The 22860-nt window shown below is 36.7% G+C and overlaps 1 protein-coding gene across 1 annotated transcript in view; it reads right to left on the minus strand.

Annotated features, from left to right (window-relative positions):
- Positions 1–4173: 4173 nt before the first annotated feature.
- Positions 4174–22860, minus strand: part of LOC140161994 (uncharacterized) — a 39801-nt gene continuing 21114 nt past the window's right edge. The window contains exons 7-18 of the mRNA XM_072185285.1: positions 18111–18466; positions 17845–17983; positions 15863–16585; positions 14995–15111; positions 12690–12746; positions 10536–10855; positions 9690–9828; positions 8752–9095; positions 8159–8297; positions 6276–6317; positions 6012–6105; positions 4174–5695 (exon numbers count right to left, since the gene is read on the minus strand). Coding sequence (XP_072041386.1) covers positions 5566–5695; positions 6012–6105; positions 6276–6317; positions 8159–8297; positions 8752–9095; positions 9690–9828; positions 10536–10855; positions 12690–12746; positions 14995–15111; positions 15863–16585; positions 17845–17983; positions 18111–18466 — 2600 coding nt within the window. The 3' untranslated portion in view covers positions 4174–5565. The remainder of the gene's footprint in view (positions 5696–6011; positions 6106–6275; positions 6318–8158; positions 8298–8751; positions 9096–9689; positions 9829–10535; positions 10856–12689; positions 12747–14994; positions 15112–15862; positions 16586–17844; positions 17984–18110; positions 18467–22860) is intronic.

Genomic DNA, 22860 nt, shown 5'->3' on the forward strand with positions numbered 1-22860 from the left:
TAAGTAAGGCGAGAAAAAAGAAACCCTGTTCTACGGGCGGACGGACCTTTCAAGTAGGGTCGGTCGGTCGGTTGGTATTTTTTTAAATAACCCACAAAATCACAAAAATCTGTAAATACATTTCAATTTGAGAAAATACCAACAACAAAAAAATCCTGACATTTCCAAAATTTGGGGTCGGCATTCATTTGTACAGGAAAAATTTGTTTCCCAATTTGTTCAAAATTGTTCGTTGTTCGTCGCCTAAGTACATAAATAAATAATTAAATAAATAAATAAATAAATAATAAATAAATAAATAAATAAATAAATAAATAAATAAATAAATAAATAAATAAATAAATAGATAAATAAATAAATAAATAAATAAATAAATAAATAAATAAATAAATAAATAAATAAATAAATAAATAAATAAATAAAAATAAATAAACATTAGTTATGTTTGTACATGGGGGTGCTGTGCAATCATCATGATCCTTCGATATCCATGATTTATCCTTGCAAATTTATAGCATCGAACCTCCAGCCAATGTTCCTTGCCAGTGCTAGCCACGAAACAAGGTCACAACTGTAGCCACTCCTTCAATGGTCGCCATTTCAGTGATTGACAGTGATGTAATGCAAATATGGCGCTGGCCATCTGGTCACGTGCGCATTTATAAATGCGCATTTATATTATACAACCGAAGTCTACTGTTTAAAATAAACTTTCTTATAATCGTCGGACGGTTTCATAAAATATAACACTTCTTCTTTCAAATAAGCCTAAATTCGATTATATCCAATGACGGAAACCGGTGGGCAATTTTCATTTCATTTGGTCATTTTTGTCAAGCTTCAATGAGGACAGTGCCTGTTTTTGACGATTTTCTCCGGGTTGCCAGCGCTAAATTCATCAGCAAAATTAAAATGTCTGTCAAATGTGAGGTTGTCGGACGGAATCAAAATCTACATAATATTCTCTTTCCAGTGATTGGTTCATGGGAAGAGGTGGGCAAAACTTGTCCAATCACGAGGACCGTGTCTCTTTCCAACCAGTTTCCCGGAAGCGAGAGGTCAGAAAATCGATCCATCAGCTTGTATCACACAATTGTGGTGTTTTTCATACAATCTATCCATTCTGTTTGTGATTGAAGTAAACTTCGTATCAGATATAAAGTTCTGATAGGTTTTGATTGGAAAATATCATAGAAAATTGGACAAAACTGTTGATTTTCTAGTCAAACTTGAGTGTAAATTTACCGTAGCATCCAATGGACCACAACACTTTACGATACGGGGATGTGTTTGTCGTCGCTATGCTTCCTGCACGTATAGTCGGATAGCATGTCTAGTTAGCAGTTCTTTTCAACATGTAGTCTACAATATTAATGCTGATCAGTACGATTATTTGAAATCAATTTGGTATCACACCACAGTTATTTAATTTAATTATAACAGTCATGTGATATATATTTAATTGATGCAGCGCCGCATGCAAAGCCAAGGCAGAATAATATCATAAACAAGAAGTTACTGATATGTTGAAAAGTGGGATCTAAAAGCATACAAGTGCTGTGAAAATAATATAGATAAATCACAGGCCCAACAATTTGTCCTTTGTTTTATTTCGTATGCACAACTGTGTGTGTTCTTCACTCTGTTAAGCTAATGTTTACCCATTTGGTAAAGTGGAATGGTCCACTTATCTGAGCAGTGCTCACCATGCTCACGAGCCGTGCAATGAGGTCGTCGTGTACACAAAGGTCACACACACACCCCCACACTGAGTGTTGCAAACAAATAGCTAATGCACAAATCAGGGCAAAAGTTTTCCATATGGTCTCAATGCAAGTATGATAAGGGGTCGTTCGGGGTGGTTCCATAAAAGTAGGACTTTTTTTGGAATGGGCTACCAAAAATTGGGGCATTCACTGAAAATGTCTTCAAGTTTGTTTGCATATTTCAGCTCAGCTATTTTTGTAAACAAATGCGCTCGAAGCACCTGAAAATTTTAAATTTTGTGTTAAAAATCATGAAAAAGGGGTCTTTGATGAAAATGAACATTCGTGTTCCTCCTTCAGCTAATAATACAAACTCATGTTCCCTCTTGTCTTTACAAATCCTCCATTCCCCCAGCGTAAAGAAATGACCCCTCCTATAAAACATCTTTTAATTAATGAGTTGTTTAATCATGTTAATATTGAACAGCTATTTCTATATCAGTTAAATATCTCCTTACATTGAACATGTTGAAATTTAACAAAATACAGTTTCAGTCATTTTTGCACAATTATCTATTTTGAAGATTTAAGGCGAGTCGGAGCTGTGCATGAGCTAGCGGTGTTTCACGGGGAAAGGAATGGGTTCAATACGCCATATCCCAAGGCTCATTGTAGTGGATTTTATTTTCCCCGTGTGCATGATTTTTCCTGACAGGAATGAAATAATGAAATCTTTCGTTTTGACCTATTATTTGATATTTTCTAGCATTGCGTACGGACATAAAGATGTGACCAGTGGCTTGCTCTACTCATTATCTATAAGATAAATGCATTAGCATGTATGGTTACCATGCAGAAATAAACTGTATTATTTTTAAAGCAAAATAACCAAATCTGAACCGTTAATGTACTAATTAATGTTACACCATGTTGACTTTTACTTCTAACTTTATCAAATTTAACACCTAAGTATAAAACAATTATTGTATGTACACAAATTAAAAAACACTTGAAAACTTAAATTGGTCAGCCTGACTTGCGTAAATTTAGTCCAGATGGTGCCCATATTCAGTGGAGTAGGATTTCGGGGCACAACTTGTAAATGTACCGACGGAAATATTTTTTACCGACAGATGTTTAGAATTGTAGACCCAATTTTTTTCCGATGGTTTGAAACAGTGAAGAGCAAAAAAAAAAGTAAAATAATAATAATACTAATAAAAGGATTATAGGCACTACGAACATAAAACCAATAAACAATTTAACATTTTTTTTTCTTTTAAAAATAGCCAATTTGTTCACCCAATTTGTTATTCACCAATGCCTTCCGTCTACTGACGGTCTTACATGAACCGACGCCATGACGAGCGGGGGGCACCGGCCCCCTGCCCCACTACGCCACTGCCCATATTGGCTAACGTAAAACTAGTCAAGCTCGGTTGACTAACGTGCTTGATTAACTTGACGTTAGTAGAACCGGCTCGACTAACTTGCTTGACTAACTTGGACGTTAGTCGAGCAGGCTTAGTGAGGATAGAATGCTTTATAATCCCCAGATCCGGGTTCAATTCCCGAAGAAGGTAAGTGGTCATAAATCTGCTGTCATCATGATTACCTGGTAAGAGGATTTTTTCAAGTAAATATATTCAGTTTCATAACGCAAAAACTATGATAATAAATCCCGCCAGACAATGTAAACTGTCACATTTGTCTCTTTTTTCCAATTTTTTTAACGTGATTTGCAGCACACTAGTCATGCAAGCTAGTCAAAATACTGCCTGACTAGCTTAGAACTGCTTGACTAACGTTATGTTAGATCATGTTAGTCAAGCCTGCATGACTAGCTTAGAATTGCATTACTAATGTTACGTTAGTCAAAATAGGCACCATCCTGACTAACTTAATGTTAGTCGTTTACTAGTTATGCATGCATGACTACTTGTTTACGTTCGTCAAGCAAGTTAGTCCTGCGTGCACGACTAGGCAAACCTAGTCACACATGGTAGCAAGCCTGCATGACTAACATTGTGTTAGTCAAAATGGGCACCATCTGGACTAACGTAAAGTTAGCCATACTGCGGGCCATACTGACCAATTTATGTTTTCAGTGTATATCACTTGAAGAAAATCCTCTTGCCTGGTAGGCCTACCGGTAATCACGATAACAGCAGAAATATGACCACTTACCATGCGCGTATTTTGGGGGGGGGGGCTTTGGTTGCGCCAGCCCCCCGGGGTCAAAGTAGGGGGCGGCAAAAATGAAGGGGCGGCGGAAGAAGAAGGGGCGGCAAAAACAGGGGCGGCAAAAACGAATGGGGCGGCAAAACGAATTAGCAAAGAAAAAGGGCGCAAAAATTGAAAAAGCATAAAAAGTTTTAAAAAGGTTGCTTTTATGGCGCTAGCACCTAAAATCCTTTTTTTTTTTTTTTTTTTTTTGCTCTTCACTTTTCAAACGACCGTGAAAAAATTGGGTCAACCTTTTCGGGCTGTTAATGAAGGGGCGGCAAAATTGTTTCTTCTTCAGCCCCCCGGGGTTGGGGCGGCCACGGTACGCCACTGCTTACCTTCTTGGGGAATTGAACCCGGATCTGAAGATTATAATCGTTCTATCCTCGCCACTAGACCATGGAGGCACTTACAAAAGGTGAATCTTACTATCAGTACTTATCATGTTTACTATGCTTACCTTAGATTCTAAACTCTGCAATCGTATGTGTAAATCCAAAATATCCCAATATACATTAAAAATCACCAAAAAGTTCTTACAAATATAAACAGTAATGTTGCTAACAATGATGCTGGTGCCAGGTTGTCAACCATGAACTTTACATTCCGATCATTATCTAACTAACAGACAACTATGTATGGCAGTCATTTCAAAGCAATTTCCATTGTGATGCGTGTTTAAAGCGGTTGCGCAATTCAGTATTATGAGATGAAATTTACGAACGTCCTCGACTTGACTAACCTAAAGCAGGTCAAGCCGGCTTGGCTATCCTAAAACTAGTCAAGCCAAGCCCGCCTTGACTAACCTAAAGCTTGTCAAGCCGGCTTGACCAACCAGGTCCGGCTTGACTTACCTAGAGCTAGTCAAACCGTCTTGGCTAGTTTGCCCGTTCGATATCGCCAGCTAGTCGGGCACAACTTATTTTGTTGGTCAAGCATGCTTGACTAGCTTTAGGTTAGTCAGGCCGGATTTTAAGTTTTAATTACGGTTTTGACTAACCTCAAGCTAGTCAAGCCGACTTGACTAACAGCCTGAATAGTTCAAAACTGCCTGACTAGTTTATGTTTTAGTGCAATACTAGCACGTGCAAACATTATTAAAACCTTTACCTTAATACATATTTTAAATAATTGGCTGGCAATATACTACAGAACCTGAAACGGATGTTCTCAAGTTTTAATGAATAATGTCAAATACTACAGGTAGACAATCTACAATCCAGGGAAAAAGGGTTGGCACACTTTTCATATCTTTTGGTATATCTCTGCACCCGCTCGCCCAATTTCATGATGGACCAAGCCATATTGACAACTGGTCCGCGGTATCCTCCAACATTGAATGATGGGGATTGCGAAGGATGAGATACAGAGGGCGGTCTGCATGTGCTTCATACTATTACATGCGTGTTTCACTCACTTCTGCAATTCTGATACGGCATGCATTCCAATTAATTAGTACAGGGGTGCTAACTTTTTCCGGAATTGTAAATACTAGTGATTTCAAAATCATCCAGTGTTTGTAATCTTGCAAAAGTATACTTAGTCTACTATAGTTTTAACATTGTGTGCTGAGTTCCAGAAGACAGACGGGAAGACAGAACTTCTCCATTTCTAACATGATACTAACTAAAAATCAATCAATATTTTCGAGAGCTATTTCATGTTGATTGTCCTGAGGATGTTGCTCCTCTGGATCCTTAGACTCGTGCGCATTCGATGGAACTGTTGCTGAGTTGACGACACCTGCGTCCAAAGTCTTTTTCCTAAAGGTATAAACGAATTTAGAAGTATTATAAGTAAAGTCAAATTACGTGTTGAAGTTTTTAGGTACAAAACAATTAGGTATCTATAGTATGTAGTCCTTAATAGTAGTACGTCCTTAATAAGTGCACCAGTAGTATTGTTTGGGCAATATTCTACCCCATGTGTTAATAAAATATTAAAACTATGAGGAAAATTCCAGCCTAAAACTAAATCTAATACTAAAACTATATCAGAAGCTATAACAATTGATATGATACAAGGAAACGAATTTTTGTTCGTGAAACAGATGCAATTATAACAAACAGATGCTTGTACCTTTTATAGTATATCACTGCAGCAATTGTCAACAGTACCGCCACTGCAACTACCAACACTACAGGTATGGTTGTAGCAGTTACCATAGCGTCACCTACAAACAATGCATAAATATAACGAACGTAGGTCGACAGTTTCAACGTGTACACTCCTCCCGTAAAAAAAGTATATATTATTACTCCCTTAGAGGTGTGGAATGTGTGGATATGTTTGCTTGGTGGATTTATAAGTTTTAAAGAAGTGCATTGTAGATGATATACTTACGGTGGTAATCCACCGACCCCGGCCGACTATTCGCAGGCGGTACTACAAAAGACAGACATATACAAGTGGATTTTAATAAATTAAACATTTTTCTTATAATTTTTGTTATTTGTATACACACCATGCATGACGTCATGTCATACTCCAAGTCAGTAACATGTGTGGTGTGATCATGCAAAATCAGTCTTAAGATAATCAATTTGCAATTTATTTTAGGATTGTAAACAATATTTTTAAGGCTACGTTGTGCTGAATAACCCACTGAATTTTGACAACCAGTTTAAAAGATACAAGCAGTTAATGAGTTTCCAAAACAGTGGGAAACAAAAGGAAATACTTCCGTTCTTGGTCCATATCTCAAAATCAATATTCCGACTTCCGACTGATCATGATGCAGTCATGTCTACAGTAGAATTCATCTCGACCTTTGCAGGACTTAAACCCCATTAAAAGCTATTAAACCAAGATAACACTCATTGAAGCAGCTCAACTGATTAAATCAGATCTTCTCTGGTTGTGCACAAGTGTCTGTTTTACATGTGCGACATCGCAATAAAGCTGGTATTATAGCTTCAGTTGGGTAACCGATTATAAAGGAAACGAAAGGAACAATGGTATGTGTACCTTTGTTCACGAAATGAGACAATGACCTGCTTTTTGTTAACCAGCATTCTTCAAAATGAGCAACATAATGATTGTTGACTTAACACGGTTTGGAAATAATTTCTTCATATTTTTGGTGTTATCTGTCGTTTACATATCCTTCCTAAAACACAAAAGTGCGACCCTCTCCAAACATCTAAATTAGCTAAAAATTTAGGACATGTTACAAAACTATATTTTCTAGAACCTATTTAGAATAGTTTAAATGTAGCTTGTACCGTTTTTTTTTGGCATCCTTCAGAACGGAGCGGTCCGTTACCAATATAGCTCAATATTTTCTGTCAAATCTCCATTCAATTAACACGGGGAGTTGGCTAGCTATGAGCTAGCTATGCTTTGCCCTCACTCATATTTTACAAAAGTGCGACCATTTTTGAACATCTAACCTAGCTGTAATTTTAGGTCATGTTAGAGAAACATATTTGCTAGAAGTTTGGAGAATAAATTAAATATTGGCTGGTTATTTTTCACACAGTGATGTTAACTAGGCAAGTGTCTATTCTTCCAACATACATCATTTGTAGAGGTCACGCGTCAATGGTGAGAGCACTGTGTATTGTGTATAGGAAAACGGACAGTAACTGCAGTATGTTTTGCTTGATCACATCACATATCAGTTTACAAGAGATTCGTGGGTCATGTTGTTGGAATGTTAGCTATCCTAATCAACGAACGCAAGCTTTGCTTGTCCTATTGTTCCGATTTGAGAGCTGACATATTGGAATGTGTTGCTAATCAATGAAGGTACAAAATTAACGTCCAATTTGTGAAATGGGGTGATTCGGTACAACCAGGTGTCATGCTTATAACGCAAGAGAGTTCTTTCGTACAGGCCTGCGCTGTAATGCGTTTAGTGTTCCCAAAAATGTGAAACAATTATTTACAATTTTCATTTAGTTTCAAAACCTAAAATGGTCTCATTTCAATTTCAGACCATTTTAGCTCCAAATGAGGTTTGTTTTGCTATTTTGTGAGACAGTGCGCGCGGAGCTGAAACTCTAACCGTAAGGACCAACATTGCCAATACAACGTTTGACATTATATTCTGCTCTATGCTTCTCCTAAAGATCACGCTGCCCTTCTGACTCCACCACTGTACACAAAAATAGATTTAACTGCTCCAATCCTTTCATATAATAAGACTAATATCACAAACATGTTCTTCAATCTAGATTGACCTTTCTGGAACAATTGGAGGTAGCTAGAACAGCGTGGCTTACCTACACAACCAATTAGTTCAAAGCGCATGCTAATCCCACCATTCCAGACTGTAGGGAGTACTCGGATGTAAGACGCTATAACTGGTGTTGGGAAAAGATTGGTGATTACCGTATTTTGGTCAGCATTACCGTCAAATACCTATCATGATGATGACAAGGATAAATCGTTAATATGTGACCATCCACCACGAAGTGGTAGTAAAGTCGGCTCTAGATCATTTTCTGTTTATTGCAGAATGCACTTTCAGCTTTTAAATGACACCTCAACCAGCTTCATCGGATATCTGGACGTGAAAATATGGTTCATCAAAGGTCAAATTCCTTATATATTTTACATAGAAATCCATATACTGTTTTTGATTGTATCTGAAAATGAAAAATGCCGACTTTACGACCAGTTTGTGGTGGATGGGCACATATAATATATGGCAAATTGTGTTATGTAGCTGTCTGTGTAATAAAGATACTTGAATACAATCTCATTGCATCATGTTCCTCACAGTTTAATAACATATTCCTCGTAACTGTATAAAATGTTAGAATAAATACAAGGCACACACTTTTTAAATTACATATGAAGATTCAAAACTCACAACTTCGCCGTGATCGTTTAATTGCTGCACAAACTTCCAATTTTTTCCATCATTACTGTATTGAACTTTAAATTGGGTCACATATTGGGGATGATCATGCCGCCCTTGTATTAACACGCCAGTAACCCATGTTGGGACGTCTAGAGCTGCCTGGATCCATTGGTTGCCGTCACTAATCTTCGCGCTCCATGCTCCAGAAGTACCTTTCTTTTCAACGCGGTTCAGACGAGCATTGTTGGCCCCATAGTATATATCATCAGAATCATATTCAGTAGAAGCTGTGATTTGACTGTCAATTATCCGCCCATCCTCTACGCCCAGACGACTTTGACAAAAGTATGGAGCTATTATGGTGATTAAGAAATCAGAAAAAAAAATTATGTAACTTTTTTTTTTACATTTATCCAGTGCTCTATGTATGTTTTTTGTTTGAAGCAAATCGAACATACAGTATATAGCATACAGTAATATAAATTTAAAATGTCTGTGTATCTTATTATTTTCAGCAATAATCAATAAAGTTAATGTGCTAGAATGACTACAAAAAGGTAAAGGTAAAGGACAGGTCGGAGTGCCCATCTCTTTTTCGTTACACCTCCACAGCGAGTCTGTTACCCTCAAAGCATCTAAGAATGCCAGTACCCAAGTAAAGTGCCTTACTCAAGAGCACAACATGACTGCAAAAGCTCATAAATGTTCAGGGTACTTTTATTTTGCATACTTGGTCAAAGTGTTTCTAATATAATTATAATGCATTATGGTCTAGTTGCTCTCATAAATAATTAGCTTTTATGCAAATTAGATCTTTTGCTCGACCACCGGTTACAGGTGGTTCCGTCCGGTTGGAGCCGGTTTCTATTGTTCTAAACAATGAAATGCGGTTTAACCGCTGCTAATCGCCGCTCAACCGGCGGTCGAGATTTGATTTCTACCCTCACCTACACAACCAATAAGTTCAAAACGCATGCCGATCCAACGATTCCATGTTGTAGGGACAATTCTGATACGAGACGTTTTAACTGATGTTGGGAAAATATTGGTGACAACCGTATGGGTGTCAGTGTTTCCTTTAAATATCTGAAATAAAGAAGAAAATAATATCAAAGTCTTGTCAGATGGATGCTTAGCTACATCATTAGTATGGCGGCATTGTTATTCACCTTAAAATATATATAAAAGAAAGTATTAATAAATAGCTCATTATCTTCCTTCGGCTGTGGCGCAGGCAACCACAAGATATCCAGCGATCTTTGGTAAAATCGGCTATACCGTTCTGCGTGAATGCCTTCACTATACACGCTGAATGTAGGTTATAAGATTGGTAATTGCTGACTAGCAGGTGGTGGCAGTTCACAATGTAGAAGTCCATTGTTGTAGTATTATAGAAGAGAATTGAAATATTCCACCCATTCTACAAGGAGGTCTTTTCCACTTATTGGTGAAGTACCATTTATTTTCTTTACCTTGAAGCTGGGTTTTCTGTCTTTGCCAGAACGATCATGGATGAGATCCATGTTGTAGTATACATAGTCACCCACGATGTCCACCGATCTGAGATCTTCCATTTGCTTATCTAATATCGTTGATCAATTGTTTCAATCCGGTCTGCCGGGCCGGTCTGGCATGCTCTAGGGATGATTGGATTCAACATATATCGATTGAATCCAGCACTAAATTTAAATAAATTAGAATTCTAGTAGATGGGTAAAAATAAATTAGTAGCTAGCCTGGTGTGAGATATAAGACATGCAGTTCTTAAAATAAAAAGGAAGATAAGCACTCACAATATCGTCCTGATTGTTGGAATACTGCACAAACTCCCAACTGTTACCATCACTACTGCTTTGAACTTTGAATTGAGTCACCCAATATTTTATATTGGTGACTGAATTCAGCCCTTGAGTTAACACACCGGTAACACGTCTTGTGCCGCCTAGATCTACTTCAATCCATTGGTTATTGTCACTGGTCGCTGCCACCCATCCTGATTTGTGGTTCAGACGAGCAGAGCCAGCAGCATGTGATTCTCTGGCGGAAGAAGTTCTAAGTTGGATGTCACTTATCCGACCATCTTCTACACCAAGACGGTCGTGGCAAATTGTTTCTTTAATAGTTAATAATAGCATTATTTCAATTAAACTTGGTATTACACTTTCCCATACATATGTGTCAGAAAACGTTTATATGTCGGGTTATATAAAGGACATTATGAGTATAAAACGTTTTTATGACATTAAAATCATTTTTGGAAACATCGCCACAAAATATTCTAAAATAATGTTTATTCAAGTGGTTGACAAAATATATTGCAAATATTTTGAAATATTTTTGGAAAAGTTTGCAACAAAACATGGCATTTTAAAAGTGTTTTCTAATGTGTTTTCATATACTAGCTTTTTAAAACTTTTCATGACCTTTTTAAACCCCGACATTTAATGTTGAATAAACTGTTTTTCCCTAATCTAACCAAAACCCAACAATATAACCCGTTTAAAACGTTTTAAAAATGTTTTTTTAGGGAGGTGTTTGTTTGCCGAGTTACTTATTTGATTTAACATTTCTTTATACTAAATGATTCTATCAATACACGTGTACTGGTCTTCCTCTAGAGGTCCATTTACACAGATATTTATATAGACATTCATCATAATCACATAATTTTTTTTTTCAATTTTTGCCCGGCACGTGAACGTTGATGTGTCACGCTATAATGAGCTAATAGCCGATAGGAATCACCCTGAAGGGGGCATAGCTCAGATGTGTAACTTTTGAAATGCCATATTTTCCATTCAATTTGTTATAACTTGGGGAAATAAATTTGTAGTATATATTGCAAGCCAATTATCAAAACACGCAGAAGAAAATTATCCATTTATTGATTACTTTATTTGGTAATTTACGTTGAGTGTCTCAAGATATTGTTTTTTGCTCTGAAAATTGCTCCTTTGTTCGTTCTATAATTTAAAATATACCAGTGTCAACACATTAAACCTAGAAGATATGTCCAAAAAGAATTTGAAAAAAAAAAGACAAAAAACTGACATTTCGTTTCTCAATAATGTTAAAAACATTCTTGTCTTTACCAAATAGTTTTTGAATGTGCCCAATGTATTGGTATGTTAACGTTTAAACTAGCACTTGTAAAATGAAACAAAAATAAAATCATCTCAAAACTATAAAGCATCAAAAGAATAAGAATATCTCCATGGCACCTGTGTAGAGTACTGGATCATAGCATATTATAAAATCTCCAACAAGCCACACGATCTGTTAGTGTCTTACAAAATAAATTTTGCAACCCATCAGTATACCAATTTTTAACAAAAAGCACCCAGATTTGCCCTAATTTTTGCTGAATGCGCACATTATTTATTATTTGGAGCATTGTTTTCCACTGAACAAAACCCATCGGTGATGCAAAATCGCTGTGAAGGTACCCCAAAGTATTGGTCATAAACAGGCTACACGTTGTGTATTTATCTCTCAATGAATCTCTCATTGGGCCTCTTTTAGGTGCTCCATTTTATTTCAATGCTATGACAATGGCAGTTGTTCCAAATCTACCTTACACAGAGTGGCTTGACATTTTAGATGTCTCTTGGTCAAACAATAAAATCGGGTACACGGGTATCGTTATAAAATGTGCCATAAAAACAAAACGGTAAATGCTAATTCCTTGATTCTTTCACACAAGGTCACGGATGAATATGTCATAATTAATGTTTTATAACCTAAAAGGTTCACCTCAGTTCTTAAAAAAATGGATTCTTTTCTCAATTGCACTTTTTTGACTCACCCTGTATTTATGAATACAGATCGGTCCCAATTTTAGGATAGGGTGGGTAACTCTAATACAGCAATCGTTTTTGACCTAAGGCAACAAGACCAACAAGCATGACAAGTGCGATGTTAAGATCACATTCCTAATTCATACTCACCTCGGCAATCCATCCGAAGATTGCGACTGCCTATCAACACTTCTTGAGAAAGCGTATCTGTTAGTATTAATGAAAAATATTTTCTATTAGTGGCTCTCTAAAAACAATGAGCTAGTACAAGTTGATGGAATATTAACGGATCATATGTCTTTTAGAGTTTGTAATCTGGTTGAGGTAAAGAGCAAATGTCGCTCTTTAACCCCATCACCCACCCCCTGCTGCTTTCCTTAGCAAACCCGAACGGTTATACGGCTTCGATTCTGAAAACTAACCCATAAAATTAGACTTGCTCCGAGTCCTCAGGCTATCTATAGACTGATGCATTTTTTCTATCAATTGTTCATTTATATCCATTGGTATAAAGACCTATATTCCGGCCATGCACACAACATACATAGAACATCATCCAGCCATGCCTCTGCCAACTGCTTAAGTATCTGTCTCTTGTATACAGTGTGCTTGATGCTATTGTAAGCAGCCAGCAGGGATTCCCAGGTCAGATCAGCGAAGTGAAACCCTGGTCAGAAACATGAACCCTCAGGCCCCTCTGTGGCCATCAAGGAATGACATGGAAATACTTCAGACAAAACGTTGATCTACGAGCAATATAGGCCTATATAAACCATAGTATTTCTAGTCAAATGGGTTTTGTGTTCAATTTCAAGCAAAAAGTCTACTCGCAATTCCCTGGGTGAAAGTGATTTTTAAAAAAAGAAGAAAGAAGAAGAAGGTAAAGGCAGAAGCATTGAATCAAGGCTACATAAAATGAGTTAAAGGAAAAGAGACCAACAATATACCTATTCTCTTTTGTGGAAATTGAATTAGAGCCAAGCGTCGTTTATTTAAAGCTCAGGGAATCTGATGATAAAGGAACAAATACAAATGATACACTTCGAAATACTGAAATAACGATACAATCCGCACCATTCCCACCTTTCCACAAACATGACAAAGAACCGCCTTGAGCATACACTCAAATTATATATTATTTGATGAGTACCAATAATCTAGATACAACTTGTATCATGAATCAACACAGGCATTATTAGCACACTTTACATACTTTTTCGGGGTCGCGTACTGTGTGTGCAAATATGAGAGCAACTCCCAACACCCGGAAAACGTCGACAATGCTTTATTTAAGATAAAGTCCAATAAACATGTCAAAAGAAAAAAATTGAAGCTAAAGATGTATTTTTGAAAGACAAAATCACTAATCAATAATGAGTAATCATGCTATGTTGTATACAATCTTAAAACTGATTAGCTGGGCATTTTAAATATGGACATATCTCTAGCTCTGTATCATTTTTCCCGACTTTATCAACATGTCGTATAAGCAGGTCTCCACGGTTGTTTGATGGGATCATTTATTAGTTTTTCAAACAAAACATCATGTATAACCAAATTTTAGGCTTTAATTCCCCCTCTTTTACAAAATTATTCACTTTTTATAGTATTTTTTAAAGCTTTTTTGGATATAAAATGTATGTATTAATGCCCAAATTGATGGCGCTATTTAGTTACTGGAAATGACCCTTTCAAGCTTTTAATACAAATAATTCATTTTATTGTTTGATAAAATATGTTTATAAAATGTCCTTGTTGCTTGTTTCACCTATTCCAGCTGTTTTAATGGCGGTATTAATCACCTAACCCTTACAAATAAAGAAATATGGTTTAGGATAATGGTTTAGGATAAATTGCGCCATCTATACTTTGCATTTACTTAATAATGAGGCCAATTATATATACATCAAACAGCCGTGTCTCATTGACATCAGATAATGTCCAAACTGTGTTCAAAGATTTGTGGTCAAAGCTCATAGCGAACATTGGGCGTAAAGCATCCAATTTTATCATTATTATGTTTTGTATCCAATATTTTCACACACTTTGATCCATCAAAACATAATAATGATCAAACATGCAAAAGCTTCACCACCGCAGCCTTTTGACATGACTCATTTTTTTAAACCAAAATGCTATTTCTCCTACAGATTACATGGTGCAGTAATGAGAATTGGACAAAGAAATTGACCTACAATCCAGAAAAAATAGTTGACACACTTGCACTAAACAATTGAAATTCGTGACCTGTAAAAAAATGGAGAGGCGAGTGAAACATACATGCATTATTATGTGAAGTACAGACTACCCCCTATATCTCACCCTTCCCCACTCCCCATCTTTCACTCACGGGCCTGTTGACAACATGGCTTGGTCCAACATTGAATGGGGGGGGCAGAGATATACCAAAATACCAAAGTGTGTCAACCTTTTTTCCTGGATTGTAGATTCCTACCGTAATCATTGCAAAAACCACAAATTTTCTGACAGTTCTTGTGCATAAATCCAGGATTATTGCCGCATTCCCCAGTTCCAGCCCAGTTATAACAGTTATCGTTGTCATTAACACAAGCTGAAATCATTATATAAAACCCAAACAGAATGTAAGTCATGATAATGTAGGAAAAAGATGATGACCGACTTACGTTTCAGAAATTAAATTAATTCAAATTTCCAATACTTCTTTTAAAAAACAGTATTTATAGGCTCTTGAAACAGATTCATCAGGATCGTTCATAGTTCAATTAAAGTAGAAAAGGTTCTTTTTCAGATCCAATTATTCTGGTACTTACTCAGAAATCAAACATCTAGAAACACCACAACAGAGTGATCAAGATTCCTGATAGGAATTGAAATATTTCTGAGTAAGTACCAGAATAATTGGATCTGAAAAAGAACCTTTTCTACTTTAAGTATTTATAGGCATTTTCGGTGATTTTCTCATCCGCATGATCGTAAAAATCGTAAAAAAGTAAGATTTTGACGCGTTTGCTAGTGTCATCGATGTGCTAACATAGCTGAAAGCCGTATGACAAACCGAAACATTTGACTTGGAATTTCTACTTAAGTAGCGAATTTGTAATACTGCTGTTTGCTGTTTATTTTTTACACTTTCGCTGGGAGTACTGAACGGGCCTTCAAGGACTCATCACAACGTACATGTACAACCTATCAATGACATCTATATCTTATTATAATATTGGTTATCCATGTAGATCATTCTCTACCACATTTCAGATGCATTCAGCCGCAATGAAGCTTTAAAATAATTTTCTTTGACTTTGATATAAGCAGAATATCAACAAAAAAGTTTCCAAACTTACCCTGGCCTTGGCACCGTTTTACAACATCATTTGAACAGGGGAACACTCCCGAAACCAATTGAAACAATTCCTGATCGTATTTATACAAAGAATCCCGGGTGCTGATGTTGTGATGAATATCATCTGCTTTATCACGATGAGTGTTAACATTAAAGAATGTCTGGACTCCCTCAGCAAAATACTCTTCATCCTTGGTTATGGCATACGTTCCTTTCCAAAGTCCTTTTTTCTTAGCATTAGCATAAGCCCGTTGGAGACTTGTTTGAAATTCCCCATCAATTTCCTTCATGGCAATGAGATGAATGGCATGCGCAAACTCATGAATAAGGATGTCTTCCTCATAATAACCGTCGTTTTTTAAGCAAAGGAGGTTCTTTTCGGATATAGATGTTACAGGGATTGATAAAGTACCCCCAAAACCTCCCGCAGCTCTATCACTTGCTTCATCCGACACAGAACTATGCTCAGGAATGTCTTTTGGTCTTTGATTGACACCAAAGACAGCTACTCGTCCTTTTCCATCGTAAATTGCTTTTCGGATATCTTTCCTATCTGCTAGCATAAACTGTACGACATAGCAAGCTCTTTGAAGGGCATTATCCGATACTTCAGAGGAGGACAGAATAGGAATGCCGTAGGCAGAGGTGTACTTCGTGTAGAATTTGTCCAGACTGTAATATGACCTGACGTCATCGGGAACAGTGGCTATAACGTTACAGTAGGCTTGACCAAGCCATTGTGGGTTTAAAATGGGATGACGATACGGCAACCAATGAAGATGTGCGTGTGGGTAAAATGAAATAAACGTTAATATTGATAATTCACTTGTATATTTTCAATGTAATGTAGCTCAAAGATTTATAGTACGTTACGCATAAACTTACAGACCTTGGCACACTTTGCAGACATCCTATTGGAGTCTCAAAATGTCACTATTATTTAGCAATGGGTGATTGGTGAAAGTATTTTGAAAACGTTTGATTGATTGATTTGATAAAGAAGAACAAAATCATAATTAACAAAAAATCAACACAATTTAATGGTTTATCATACAGAACTTTTCTTGTAAAGTTTTCAAATTCAGAAGAAAAGATTGATATTGTTTTATCAATTGTTGAGGCTAATGATACACCATGTCCAATAGAATGCTAATACTACTTCAGACAATCTAGTAATTTATTGATTAAAAAAATCATTTGTAATGCATGATACAAAACAACAGCAATGTATACTCGTATTCAAAACAGGTTAACATGGAAAGAACGATGATTTAATTACGCACACTTTAACCCATGCGTCAAAAATTGTCAGTGACAAAGTAGTGTTTCAAGGAGAAATCCCAAATTTAAAATTAGCAGTAAATTGTATTGATTAAAATACAGTGCGCATGCGTAATAAATACTAATTGCTGGAAAATGCAACTCTTAGATGTCGCTAATATTGAACGACATTGGGAAATGTGATATCCGAATACCCGTAAATAAAACCATCGTTCTTTCTATGTTAAATTGATGTTAATACAGTGAATAATTACGAAGCTATAGGCGTTACTTTCAACATTCATCCATTGCTAAATACCAGTGACATTCTGAGCGTTTACCATTAGAATGTCTGTGACATGTGCTATGTGTCACAAGTTATGTGACTGTGTACATGTGAAGACCTGAGCGCAAGAAGACCGTAAGTACACTTGGCCCCTGAACATGTATACACTAAAGTTGCGTATAGTTTTGTATAGTTTGGTAATGTTCAGGGGCCAAAACAAATCTTTCACAACATTTCATGATGTTTTTACCTTGGAACATGTATTAAACATTATAAAACCCTAAGAAACTATACGTAACTTTAGTGTATACATGTTGAGGGGGCAAGTGGACTTACGGTTTTCTTGCGCTCATGTATAGCCCACGATAAATCATTATTTTAAATATAAAGATTTATCTTTCTCTAACTATTGAACTCTTTTTAACAACATGCCTTACCTACACAACCCAAAAGTTCAAAGCGCATGCTGATACGCTGATTCCAGGCTGTAGGGACTATTCTAATGTAAGACGCTATAACTGGTTTAGGGAAAAGATTGGTGACAACCGTATTTTGATCGGTATTTCCATCAAATATCTGTGTTAAGGAAAAGAAAGATTTATAAAAATGTATTCATAGCGATTGTTCTTAAAATCTTAGAAGAAGATGTAACGACAGGCTGTTCTTTTTTAAGTACAACATATTAATGAAGATTAAATCTTACCATATCGCCCTGATTGTTTTCTTGCTGCACAAACATCCAATTGTTACCATCATTACTGTAGCTGTATTGAACTTTGAATTGGGTCACCCACTGGGCCCGATCATGCCGACCTTGAATTAATACCCCGGAAACCCATGTCGGGACGTCAAGAGCTGACTGGATCCATTGGTTGGCGTCATTGGTCTGGGGACACCATGCTCCAGCAGTATGTCGCTGTTTAATGCGGTTCAGACGAGCATTGTTGGTCCCGTAGTATACATTGAAATCTTGAATATGCCATTCGGTGGAGGCTGTAATCTGGCTATTAGTTATACGCCCATCCTCTACACCCAGACGATTTTGACAAATGAGTTGAGCTATTAACAGTGAATAATGCACAAAATATCATCAATATCTTTTAATATCTTTAAAATATAAAAAAGTGCCATTAACTATAGACAAAACATCCCGGGTGATGGGGGTTAGGGGATGCATAATCCAACGATTTGACAAGAGGGGTGGCTCGTTTACCACACATCCCAACCACCACCGCCACCACTGTAATTAGACCAGAAAACGTAATGTCTCCTCTTCGATGTCGATGTCGAAAATCAAATTTTGGACTCAAAATCGCATTACAATTTTATAGTATCCTCCAAAAAGTTTGTTATCATCACACTGGGGAACATATTTCCCTTTACATACACTATCCAGACTACAATGAAGGGTTGCTAGAATGAGATGGTGATCAAAATATATTTTCATATCAAAACGGCGGCCATTTTGGATTAGGAATTTTAGGTTGTCGCTGCAATGTTTTTCAAATTATTAAAGCTGATAATTAAAATATGAAAATTAACACCAAAAACATCATGTCGCATGTGGTTAGAAATCAATCGTTACATTCAAAATAGCTGACTTCCACGCCACGTGTATTTGAACAACACATTTTTAAAATATATACACACTATATTGCTACTTTGGCCAAACAACTATAATAAGTGTAGCATTTCACCAATAGTATGGTCGTTGAAGATGAAAAACAGGTGCTACCTGGAAAAAATTGGTAAAAAGCTGATTTTTGCAGCAGAGAAGCAGAATGCATCACAGAACATCATATCCAAAATCCCCCTTGGGGAAATCTTTTTATCCAAGATGGCCGCCAAAATGGCCGCCACAACATATAATTAGCTGTATCTTAGCTTCTGAAGTAGATATGATGATGATTTTAGTGTCTTTAAATAGCTTTAAGAGGTCAGAGAATTCAAATTTGTACATATCTAAAACACTGATGTCTTAATTTACACTGGAATCCAAGATGGCCGCCAAAATGACCGCCACCGCATATGATTAGATATCTCCGCTTGTGAAGCAGATATGATGATGATTTTAGTGTCTTTGAATATATTTCAGAGGTCAAAGAATTCAAATTTGTGCTGATCTAAAACACTGATGTCTTCATTTACACAGAAATCCAAGTTGGCCACCAAAATGGCCACCACCACATCATATAATTAGGTATATGTTGGCTTCTGAAGCAGATATGACAATGATTTTAGTTTCCTTGAATTGGTTTTAGGTGCCACAGAATCCAATTTCGTATCTAAATTTTATCTAAACTTTCTAAAGCACTAAGTCTTTACTCAAATTGTAATCCAAATGGCCCTCCTCAATATGGCTAAAATCAAACATGATATATCTCCTTCTGAAGCCAATATAATGATGATTTTAATCTTTGAACGTAGGTTTTAGGGTCACATAATTCAATGTTACAATTACAAATTTAGAATCCAAAATAGCTGCCACCCCATGTAATTATCTAAAGCAAAGTAGCTGTCTTCGTCCTCATCTGCAAGTATAATCGCCTCAGTATTTTGGCAAAATGTGAAAATGTAAAAATACACTGCTCTTTCAGCTGGTGAAGGTTTTGTGGATCAAGTGATGTTTTATTTGCCATGAATTTAGCAAACCGTAGACTGTTTAAAGAATCTTTTTCTCTGCCACCATCATGACCATAGAAGACAACAAATAACCCGATGCCAGCGGCACCAATCTGTTCTGCTGTCACCTCAGGATCGCTCATCAAGGATTATAGCTGCTGTAACATTTCGGATTGCTTTTTCTTCTTCAAGAAACTTGTCTTTCTATGTCCAAATGTTTCAGAAGAGGAGTCACAACTACAAAGTTTGCTTAAGTTTGTACAATTCAAATGTAAACTATCCTTCAGGAATCCTTGTTGAAATAACGGATGTCCTGCCGCAAAAAAAAATGACTTAAAGGAGACAATTGTCAAAACGCTGAAGTGATTATACTTGCAGACAGGGTTGTCTATTCTTCCAAAAAAATATATTTCCTCACGCTATCGGACTGTGGCCACATCCTTCCCCCAAGCTTGAAATGCACCCAAAAGGGAAAAATTTATGGTGTGATGCTATCTAGGCATGTTCCATACTTTTCCCTCTTGTTTCTTGTTCCTTCCCTTCTGCGACTAAGTATAGGTAATTGTCAGACCCATAAACTTTTTGTATACAACTGTTACCATATTTTAGCTAATTGTGAGTTGTTCTATTCTGTCTTCCCTATAAACATAAAATTCCTGGCACAGCCTGAACACGAAAATATTGCATCTAAGGACTAAAGGTTCAAAGGGAACAAACTTGGATAGTCAAACACATCGAGGTTCTGTATTATTTAACAGGGGTAAATGAAGATATCAGCTCTTTTTTTGTACACTTGCTCTGTACAAGAGTGTAGAATATTCCCAAATTTGAGCTTTGTGCTAGCTGTTTTCATGATTTTTCATCTCTCTTTATGTGTGTTGACTCAAACCCCTGGTTGAAAACTGATAAGTCATCCTAATTAAAATTCTTCTGTAGATATTAGTATCATGGCACAGTTTGGACATTGCCACTGAACTATTGCATAGAGGATAATCAAGGATTTTGATCTGAAGCTTAGGTTTAAAAGGAAGAAAAACTTTGACATGTTTATTTCATGGAGCTAATTGGTGGTTCTGTCTTCCCTTAGAGCCATAATGCTGCCCTGGATAGTCAGGTGTCCTTACTGAAAAGAAAATGTTCGTATTATGCAAAGCATAAACCAGCTCCCTAGATCTTTGTGTGCATGACCTAGAAGAGTATCAACACTTTTGCCCAGGCAGTGAAGAATTACTGATCCCAACTCTTCTCTGTTTTATGCCAAGGCGTGTCATGGTTTCTTCAAATCAATGTTTTTGAAAGGAGATAAGTGAAAGCCAAAGAACTGACTACAGGTATGCTGATGATATGGATTATAATTCTTCCCCTAATGACACTTAAGAGTAGACACTGTCGGGCTATTAATACATAAATGACCATTTATTTTATTCCCAAAATATCCCCATCTTCATATTTATAATACATGCTCAGTTTTTGTTCTGCAAATTCATTTTATTTTAATCTTCCTTGAATCCCCTTTAAGGTAGTATATTTGTTTTCTTTTTCAAAATACAAAATTCTTCCCCAAATTATGCAAGTGGTAAAATTATTCCCTCCTTCTTTGGTAAGTTTGGTAAAGAATAATGGAAGAATAGACACCCCTGCTTGCAAATGAAGATAAAGACAGCTACTTTGAAGCTGAGATATAGATAATCACATGTGGTGGCAGCTATTTTAGATTATATTGCGACTGGACACTTCAGTGTTTTAAGTAATTGCAATATTGAGTTCTGCGACATCTAAAACCTACATTCAGTGATTGAAATCATCAGAAGCTGAGATATCCAGCAAATCATGTTTAATTTTAGCCATATTGAGGGCCATCTTTGATTACAGTGTGATTGTGTCATCTAAAGCCCGTGTGTATTTTTGTTGTATGTATTTTCAATAAACCAGAGGCAGTAACACCATGGCTGTCGAAAAGAGAAAAAAATCGTTGTTCAGAAGCCAAACTATACTAATTATATTATGTGGCGGTGGCCATTTTGGCAGCCATCTTGGATTCATGAGTAAATGAAGACATCAGTGTTTTAGATAAGTACAAATTTGAATTCTTTGACCTCTGCAATATATTCAAGGACACTAAAATCATCAACATATCTGCTTCAGAAGCGGATATATGTCTAATCATATGCGGTGGCGGCCATTTTGGCGGCCATATTATATTCCAATGTAAATGGAGACATCAGTGTGTTAGATTTTTACAAATTTGAATTCTCTGACCTCTTAAAGCTATTTAAAGACACTAAAATCATCACCATATCTACTTCAGAAGCTAAGATACAGCTAATTATATGTTGTGGCGGCCAATTTGGCGGCCATCTTGGATAAAAAGATTTCCCCATGGGGGATTTTCTGGGATTTTGGATATGATGTTCTATGATGCATTCTGCTGCTCTGGTGCAAAACCAGAGCTTTTTACCATTTTTTTCCGGGTCAAAATGTCCAACGGCCATACTACAACGGATCAGTTAATTGTCTGCAAACTGAGAATTTGATTGCTCAACACAGTTCTTGAAATAATTATGAATGTGTGGCCCAAAATATCATTGTGAAGTTTCCTGTACCCTGGACGTTATTCTTGATATCAGCATGTTTATTATATTTATAACATTCGGCCGAAGCCAGGCTAATCCCAATAGTGCTCAGAGGCTACTAAATTTAAGGGACGCCATCCGGATATGATGGGACAGGGATATGGGAAGAGGTCCGATTTTAGATGCAGGAGGAAAACCGGAGCACCCGGAGAAAAACCTGCGAGGACGAGCCAAATCATTCGGAACTCAGAAATATTA

This window comes from Amphiura filiformis, chromosome 10 (genome assembly GCF_039555335.1).
Source record: "Amphiura filiformis chromosome 10, Afil_fr2py, whole genome shotgun sequence".
Lineage (NCBI taxonomy): Eukaryota > Metazoa > Echinodermata > Ophiuroidea > Amphilepidida > Amphiuridae > Amphiura > Amphiura filiformis.